The sequence below is a fragment of the Miscanthus floridulus genome, chromosome 7, assembly GCF_019320115.1.
Source record: "Miscanthus floridulus cultivar M001 chromosome 7, ASM1932011v1, whole genome shotgun sequence".
Taxonomy (NCBI): domain Eukaryota; kingdom Viridiplantae; phylum Streptophyta; class Magnoliopsida; order Poales; family Poaceae; genus Miscanthus; species Miscanthus floridulus.
Genome location: NC_089586.1, coordinates 100,684,344 through 100,693,308, shown reverse-complemented (window position 1 = coordinate 100,693,308; position 8,965 = coordinate 100,684,344). Strand labels below are relative to the sequence as shown.

The 8,965-nt window shown below is 56.0% G+C and overlaps 1 protein-coding gene across 1 annotated transcript; it reads left to right on the top strand.

Annotated features, from left to right (window-relative positions):
* The first annotated feature begins 6,564 nt into the window (after positions 1–6,564).
* Positions 6,565–6,867, top strand: LOC136465959 (uncharacterized). Its single transcript, XM_066464491.1, has one exon. The coding sequence runs from the start codon at positions 6,565–6,567 to the stop codon at positions 6,865–6,867; it is 303 nt and encodes a 100-aa protein (XP_066320588.1).
* Positions 6,868–8,965: the final 2,098 nt, after the last annotated feature.

Here is an 8,965-nt window from a genome sequence, read left to right as displayed (position 1 = left end):
CCAGGTCGAGCGCTTCCCTGACCCGCGCCGCAAGCTCACGGAGGTCCCCCGCGAAGCGCTGGGTGTGCAGGCCGAGGCGCTGGACGAGCGACAGCAGCGGCTCGAAGTTCCGGCTCAGGCGCTCGGCAGTGGAGCGGCAGAACAGGGTGCCTTGCACCGTGTGCATCAGCTCCCGCAGGGCCTCGCCGGCCAGTTGGTCGAGCAGCAGCCAGTCGATGGTCGCCGCCGCAGCTAGTAGCTCGGACCGAGCTCCTCATCGCCTTCCTCTATCTACGCCGCCCTCGGCTCCTTCTCCCTGCTTGCGTGTGCTCGGTCCTACTTGCGTTGCGTGTGAACCTGGTGGGTCTCCGCCACAGATCGACGTACAGATGGTCCCAGGATGGCCCTAGCATGCTAAGGGATTGGCGAGAGGGTGGGAAGAGGATGATGAGTGGGATCGTCCTCTCTGGGTGAAGTGGAGTGGACGTGAGGTAGATGCCGTTAACAGCGAGTTAACGGAATGCTAGATTTCATAACGGATTATTACTTTGAGTGGTATTTTACGTAACGGTAAACTTTTGATGGTATTTTCCGGATGTCGTGATCCTTCGATGCTTTAGAACCAATTTTCCCTTATTTTTATCTCATAACGATCAGCCGGAACAACATTTTGGTTTATTTTCCCTGTTTTCCTCATTGGTTGCATGAGGTGCGGACATGTACATGTTTGCGTCTTCCTTCCTTCCTTCGTGCCTTGCTCTCTCATTGCTCTGAATCTGGCACGTACGGTACGGTGGCCATGCGTACTAACGGGACTTTGTACCCGTTCCTCTGTAGTGCGGTAACTTGCCTTTGGGGTTCACCGTGCACGGCGCCCCATGAACGGAACACGTCAAAATATGGAAGTTCTGTCTGCCTGTCGGCACAATATTTTAGGGGAGGGCCGGGGGGGAAAATCGGTACAGACAGGCCCCCACATCAAAGCCTTTGCAGAGCCGCCTCCGATGAGCGGAGTGTAGGAGGAGACAACAAAAAATCATCAGACATCCTCCGATGCGCGGCCCATGGACAACAAAAAATCATCCATGGCTCGGCCCAGCGGACTGGAGCCGGCTGCTCGCTCGCCCCTCGCCCTCCAAGCCGCATTCGGCCCATTCCTATCAATCGTCCACAGCCGCAGCCGCCTCTATCGTTCGTGTTGTTGCAGTCGCCACTTCCGGCAAGGTGGCCTCAGTCTTTCTCATTCACAGCTTAGCCGCCACGGCGCCACATTCATCTCACCTGAATGACGTGCGCGCTCCTTGGGACTCGTCAGAGCCCCGAGGATTTGAATAACGCGCCCATATAGTATATAGTACGTGCTTCCCAGGTGAGAGATCATTGAGCAAATCCGAAAGCTGCAATTACTCTGAGCCCTTGTTTAGTTCGCAAAAAGTTTTCGCGAAAAGTGCTACAGTACCTATCACATCGAATCTTGCGATATGTGTATGGAGTATTAAATGTAGATGAAAAAAAACTAATTGCACAGTTTGATTGGAAATTGCGAGACGAACGTTTTAAGTCTAATTAGTCCATGATTGAACACTAATTGCTAAATAAAAACGAAAGTGCTACAGTAGCCAAATTTCCAACTTTTCGCGAGGCTGAACAAACAATCTGTGCAGCTTTTGCTTCTTCGATCATTGAGCAATCCGAAAGCTGCATGCTCAGCAGTAGATGACAATCTGAATAAACAATGGTGGGTGTACTGCTGCTGATAAACTGAAACTTGTTCCTCTGAAGAAACAACCTGCTCAATACTTGTTCAGGTGATGCTCTCGAGTTCAGTGGTTGAAGCAGTAGCCTGACAGTAGCATAATATTTATCATCTCTATCGCATGTACTCTCAATTACAATGTACCCCCTCCCCAAATGCGACGTTAGTGGATGGATATGAACTAACTTTCCGTATGTTACAAGTGCTCCTGCATTCATTTTTGTCTGATCTATGCCCTGTTCGCTTAGCTTATAAGCCATATTTTTTCAGCCAACGAACAGTATTTTTCTCTCATAACAAATCAGTCAACAGTACTTTCAGCAATGGTTTATCAGCCAAGCGAACAGGGCAATTCTATGTAGCTTGCTCATCTTCATGAGATGGGAGCTAAAAAGAATCTGTCGGGTACCATAAAAAAGGTCCCCTAAGCAAGAACCAAAAAAATCGCTTAGACCTCGTAAAATATCAAAGCCAAAAGACAACCACCGGCAAAACCCCCACCTCATCTGAGGCTCGGCTGGACCGCCCGGCCCACCTCGAACAATATCCGGACTCACCCGAAGCAGGCTCGGCCCAAAATGAAACCACGAAGCCTCGGACGAGGTACCGATTCTCCGCCTCGCTCGAGGCCCCGCACGTAAGGCCTCGGACGAGGTACCGATTCTCTGCCTCGCTCGAGGCCCCGCACGTAAGGCCTTAGACGAGGTACCGATTCTCCGCCTCGCTCCAGGCCCCGCACGTAAGGCCTCGGACGAGGTACCGATGCTCCACCTCGCTCAAGGCCCTACACGTAAGGCCTCGGACGAGGTACCGATGCTCCGCCTCGCCCGAGGCCCCTCGCGTAAGGCCTCGGACGAGGTACCGATTCTCCGACTCGCCCGAGGCCCCGCCCGTAAGGCCTCGGACGAGGTGCCGATTCTCCGCCTCGCTCGAGGCCGGCTCGGCAACAACCTCGTCGCCTCCGCCTTGACCGACTTCTCTAGCAGGACGTCACATGCAACTAACGCGTTCAACCACTCCCGCGACATCAGCCGAACGATGGCTCGATACAGCGGAGTGGCCGACGAGACGTGAGTCACATCGACGCCATGCCGTCCGAGACAGGACGGGGCAGGGGTTACCGACCGCTGTGCTCGACACTGTGCCCGCGACTGACGCTCGTGCTGCACTGTGCTGCCTAACCCCTGCTCTAAGGACAGCGCGGCGTGGAGAGTCATGTCCGGGTCCTTGTAGCCTCGGAATCAACATACAAAGACCAACTGCTCCATCTGAGCCTCGGCTATCCGCTTCAGGGTCTCTGTAGCCTCGGGACTCGCGCCCACCGAGCCCCCCACATTGGTTTAGCCTCTGCACCGACTAGGCCTCGACTCTCTACGTTGTCAACATACAGCGACCGGCACATCGTCTGCAGTACGCACCATACCCTGCGCCAAGCCACAGGAGCTCCCACGTCGCACAGGATCAGGCGTGACCGGCGCGTCGCTCCAGTGCATTGAGGACAAGGCCGCTCCATCGACCATACCGCCACAGTGACGAGCTACAGGGCTCGGATGTGCCGCCTCTGCTCATAAAATGCCACGTAGCAAATCCATGTACCGCCCCCGTGCCTCCCTTCGACTATAAAAGGGAGTGACCAGGCCGCTTCTAAGAACACAAAAACACGAACACACACACGGCAAGCAACGCACAGCGCTCTGTAACTCACACTCACTTCCTCACCGTAAGAGATCAACATCTCAAGCAACCCATGCCACTCCACGTAGCGACCTAGGACTAGCACCCTCTCTCGCTCAGCTTGTAAGCCCCTACTACAAGCACCTCGGTGCAAGGAATACAAGATCGCTCTCTCAGACTAGACGTAGGGCACCTATTGCCTGAACTAGTATAACCCTTATGTCTCTTTGTATCACCATCCGGGATTAGGGACACGCAATACACTTTCACTAGTCGGTTGAGGATCCGCCAGACCCAAAACACCAATAGTTGGCGCGCCAGGTAGGGGTACTACTGCGTGTCAGCCTCGTCATCCCAGCAAGTTCTGGATGACAGACCCCGTACGACCACTGTGTCATGGTACGGTGATCTAGTTCAGGAGCCTAGAGTTCATGTCTCTAGGACATGAGTACGATATGGTACTCCTCCCACCCAGAACCCCATCGACCGACGATGACATCGCGCACCAGCAGCCTAGGCGCAGGCGGTGCCTAGGCCACCGCTCTCGTCATGCTCGCTAGGAGCGACATGGGCGGGACCACCCCGACACCGTGTGAGCTTAAGGCGACGCACCGTGCTCCATCGATATCCCATGCCCGGCTGCTGGTACAGAGTCCTTGGTTGGGGACCTGTCTAGCTTAAGCCTGGGCAAGGGAAAGACGCCGGTGGCACGCAGCGATGCCCCATCATCAAGCTCTGCCCCGCCACCTCCTGAGGAGTCGGCTCCGATGGAGTGGAGCCCGGTGACGACATCATCCCCGTACCCCTTCGGGTTGGATAATGCCGCCGCCACCAACCAACGTTTTGCCCTCGACCTCATCGCCACAACCCCGACCCACATCCACGCTGACTCCTCGGAGGAGGACGAGGCATGGGCTGGAGCAGACTTCTCCAGTCTTCGCGACCCTGAAGCCATGCACCGCTTTATGGCCGCAAGCGACTACTACTTCGGCTACTTCGACTCCGATGACGAAGGCGCTTACGATCCCACTCGTGAGTGCTTCAACGTCAAGCTCGGGATGCCGAGTGAGGGCGGTAAGGATGAAGGGGCAGCAATCGCTCCCTGTCCCACGAGGGGGTAGGCGGTGTCGCACCTCCACGCGTCGAGACCCTGGGCAGCGTGGAACGAGAACCTTGCCCCTGAGGAACTTCGACGCCTAGACCTGGAGCAACTCCGTGAGCTTCAGGCCAAGGTCGAATAAGACCGACTCCTTCTGCAGTAGCTCTAAGACACTCTTGAGCAAGAGCAGTGGGGTCACGATGATGGCGGAGCAGCCCGGCAGAGGGCTCGCGACATCAACTGATGCATCAACAACGACGATGGGGGCGAGCAACCCCCTATCTTCAATCGCGCCAGCCAGAACATCGTGGCAGCAGCGATGCTACTCCGAACAATGCCCGAGCCCTCTACCTTAGAGGGGCGATGGGTCCACGGTGAGCTCTGAGACCTCGAGACTGCTGCGGTTCAGCAGGCCAAAAGTTTCACCTCTCGACGACACAGGGGTGCCTCAGAACTACCCATGGCACTGCCTCGGCTGGATAGAGAGGCCTCGGTTCGCCCCGAGCCCGCTCGGGCACCGACAGCCAACAAGGCCCCCTTAGTGCACGACCGCCTCGGCGACCGATGTGAGGCGCAAGGCGACCACGATGTGGTCAGCAGGCGACGATGCCACGACAATGATGGGCCTGCCCGAGGCTATCACCCGCACTGAGGTAGTCACTACGACAGTGGGGAGGACCGCAGTCCTTCTCCTAGGCCACCTAGCCCACGAGTCTTCAGCAAGGCTATCTGCGACGCTCACTTCCCGTCCTGGTTTCGGCAACCAGCCAACCTCGCAAAGTACAGTGGTGAGACCAACCTCGAGCTATGGCTGGCCGATTATTGCCTAGCTTGTCAGCTAGGCGATGCAGACGATGACCTGCTCATCATCCACAACCTCCCCTTGTTCCTATCAGACTCGGCGCGAGCCTAGCTCGAACACCTCAAGAGTTGTCGCCAGAGGCACATACGTGCGCCCCGAAAACTTCTAGGACCTCAAGAGTTGTCACTAGAGGCCGGACGAGTCTCTCCGAGACTTCATTCGACGCTTCTCCAAGCAATGCACCGAGTTACCCCGCGTTGATGACTTAGAAATTGTCCAGGTGTTCCTCTCCGGCACCTCCTACCGAGACCTGGTCCGAGAGTTAGGCCGGAACGTACCAACCATGGTGGCCACGCTCCTCGACATCGCCACCAACTTCGCTTCGGGCGAAGAAGCTATCGGGGCCATCTTCCCCGACAACGACGCCAAGGGGAAGCAGAGGGACGAGGCCCCTGGGGCCTCGGCCCCCCACCTCCCCAAGAAAAAGAACAAGGGTCATTAGGGGAAGCAGGAGGTCCTTGAGGCCGGACTAGTCATGGCCATAGATCGCAAGAACCCCCTAGGCCCCGCTAGAGGCCCCGAGCTCTTCGATGGCATGCTGAAGAAGCCCTGCCCTTACCACTAGGGCCCGATGAAGCACACCCTCAAGGAGTGCACCATGCTTTGGCGTTACTACGCTAAGCCTAGGCTCCCCAACGATGATGCCAAGAAGAATGGCGCCGACGATAGGGACGATGACAAGGACGACGGGTTCCCCGAGGTGCATAATGCCTTCATGATCTTTGGCGGGTCTTCAGCGTGCCTCACTGTGTGCCAACGAAAGGAGCGTCGGGAGGTCTTCTCGGTTAAGGTGGCCACTCCCTGGTACTTTGACTGGTCTTGGGAGGCGATCACCTTTGATCAGGATGACCACCCCGATTATGTCCCAAACCCTGGGCAGTACCCACTCGTCATTGACCCAATCATCGACAACACCCGGCTCACCAAGGTGTTGATGGACGGAGGCAGTGGTCTCAACATCCTCTACGCCAACACCCTAGAGCTCCTGGAGCTCGACCAGTCACGACTCCGAGCGATGCCACGCCCATCCACGGCATCGTGCTAGGGAAACGCACGCGACCCCTCGGGCGCATTGACTTGCCCATCTGCTTCGACACTCCCTCCAACTACCACAAGGAGGTCCTCACCTTCGAGGTAGTTGGGTTCAAGGGGACCTATCACTCCAACCTAGGGCATCTGTGCTACGCCAAGTTCATGGCGGTCCCCAACTACACCTACCTCAAGCTCAAGATGTCGGGCCCTAATGGCGTCATCACTGTCGAGTCCACGTACGAGCATGCATATGACTACGACATCGAATGCATCAAGTACACCAAGGCTCTCGTGGAGGCCGAGACCCTCATCGTCAACCTCGACCGACTTGGTAGCGAGGCACCTGACTCCAAGCGTCGTGCCAGGACTTTTGAGCCCACAGAGGCCATCAAGCTCATCTCGATCGACCCCACCTGCCCCAACGACCGGGCGCTAAGGATCGGCACCACCCTCGGTAGCAAATAGGAAGCCATGCTCGTCGACTTTCTCCGCACGAATGCCGATATATTCGCGTGGAGTCCCTCGGACATGCCAGGCATACCGAGGGAAGTCGCCAAGCATGCCTTGGACATCTGGGCCGGCTCTAGATCGGTGAAGCAGCGCCTGTGCCGATTCAATGAGGAAAAGCGCAGGGCCATTGGTGAGGAGGTGCAGAAGCTGTTGGCGGCCGGATTCATCAAGGAAGTGTCCCACCCAGGGTGGTTAGCTAATCTTGTATTAGTTAAGAAGAAAAATGGGAAGTGGAGAATGTGTGTAGACTACACCGATTTGAATGAAGCATGTCCAAAAGTTCCATTCCCATTACCTCGAATTGACCAAATCATCGACTCCACTGCGGGATGCGAAACCCTATCTTTCCTTGATGCGTATTCCGATTACCATCAGATCAAGATGAAAGAATCCAACCAGCTCGTGACTTCTTTCATCACCCCATTCGACATGTACTGCTATGTGACTATGCCGTTCGGCCTCAGAAACACAGGGGCCACATACCAGCGGTGCATGACCCAGGTCTTTAGCAAGTACATCAGGCGAACCATCGAGGCCTACGTGGACGACATCGTGGTCAAGTCTAGGAAGGCCAGTGATCTTGTCAATGACTTGGAGATAGCCTTCAAATGCCTCAGAGATAAGGGCATCAAGCTCAACCCCAAGAAGTGTGTCTTTAGGGTCCCCCGAGGCATGCTTTTGGGATTCATAGTCTCGGAGCGCGGCATCGAGGCCAACCCAGAGAAGGTCTCGGCCATGACCAACATGGGACCAATCCGAGACCTCAAAGGAGTGCAGAGGGTTATGGGATGCCTTGCGGCCCTGAGCCACTTCATCTCGTGCCTTGGCGAAAAAGGCTTGCCTCTGTACCGCCTCTTGAGAAAATCCGAACGCTTTTCTTGGACCCCCAAGGCCGAAGAAGCCCTCACCAAGCTCAAGGCACTGCCCACCAATCCTCCCGTCTTGGTGCCGCCAACCAAGGGCGAGGCCCTCTTACTCTACGTTGCCGCAATGACCCAAGTGGTCAGCGTGGACGTGGTGGCCGAAAGGCAGGAAGAGGGGCACGCTCTACCCATCCAACGACCTATTTACTTCATCAGCGAGGTGCTCTCTGAGACTAAGACACACTACCCCCACATCTAGAAACTGATCTACGCCATAGTCTTGGCTCGATGCAAGCTGCGTCACTACTTCGAGTCCCACCCGGTGACAGTGGTGTCATCTTTCCCTCTGAGAGAGATAATCTAGAACTAGGAGGCCTCGAGTAGGATAGCCAAGTGGGCCATCAAACTCATGGGGGAAGCCCTATCTTTTGCACCTCGGAAAGCAATTAAATCCCAGGTCTTGGCTGATTTTGTGGTTGAGTGGACCGACGCCCAACTGCCACCTGCTCAAGTCTAGGCAGAATGCTAGACCATGTACTTTGATGGGTCCCTGATGAAGACCGGGGCAGGCACGGGTCTGCTCTTCATCTCACCCCTCAGAGTGCACATGCGCTGCATGATCTAGCTCCACTTTGCCATCTCCAACAACATGGCCGAGTACGAAGCCCTCGTCAATGGCTTGCAGATCGCCATCGAACTTGGAGTGCGGCGTCTCGATATACGGGGCGATTCACAGCTCATCATCGATCAGGTGATGAAAGGGTCAAACTGCCATGACCCCAAAATGGAGGCGTACTGCAAGTTGGTACGTCGCCTAGAAGACAAGTTCGATGGTCTTGAACTCAACCACATTTCGCGAAAATTCAACAAGGCCTCAGACGAACTGGCAAAGATGGCATCGACACAGGCCTCGGTCCCCTCGAACATCTTCGCCAAAGACCTCCACAAGCCTTCCATCAACTACGTCTCGGCAGTGGAAGAGGGCCCACCGGTCGAGCCCACCGTAGGGCCCGAGGCCCCCTCTATCACTGAGGCCCCTATGGCCGAGCTCGAGTCCATGGAAATCAACACGGAGCCTCCCAAGGTCGACCAGGGCATGGACTAGCGAGTCCCGTTCCTTGATTGCCTCATTCGAGGAGAGCTTCCTATAGACAGGACCAAAGCCAGGCGGCTCGCACGATGAGCCAAAA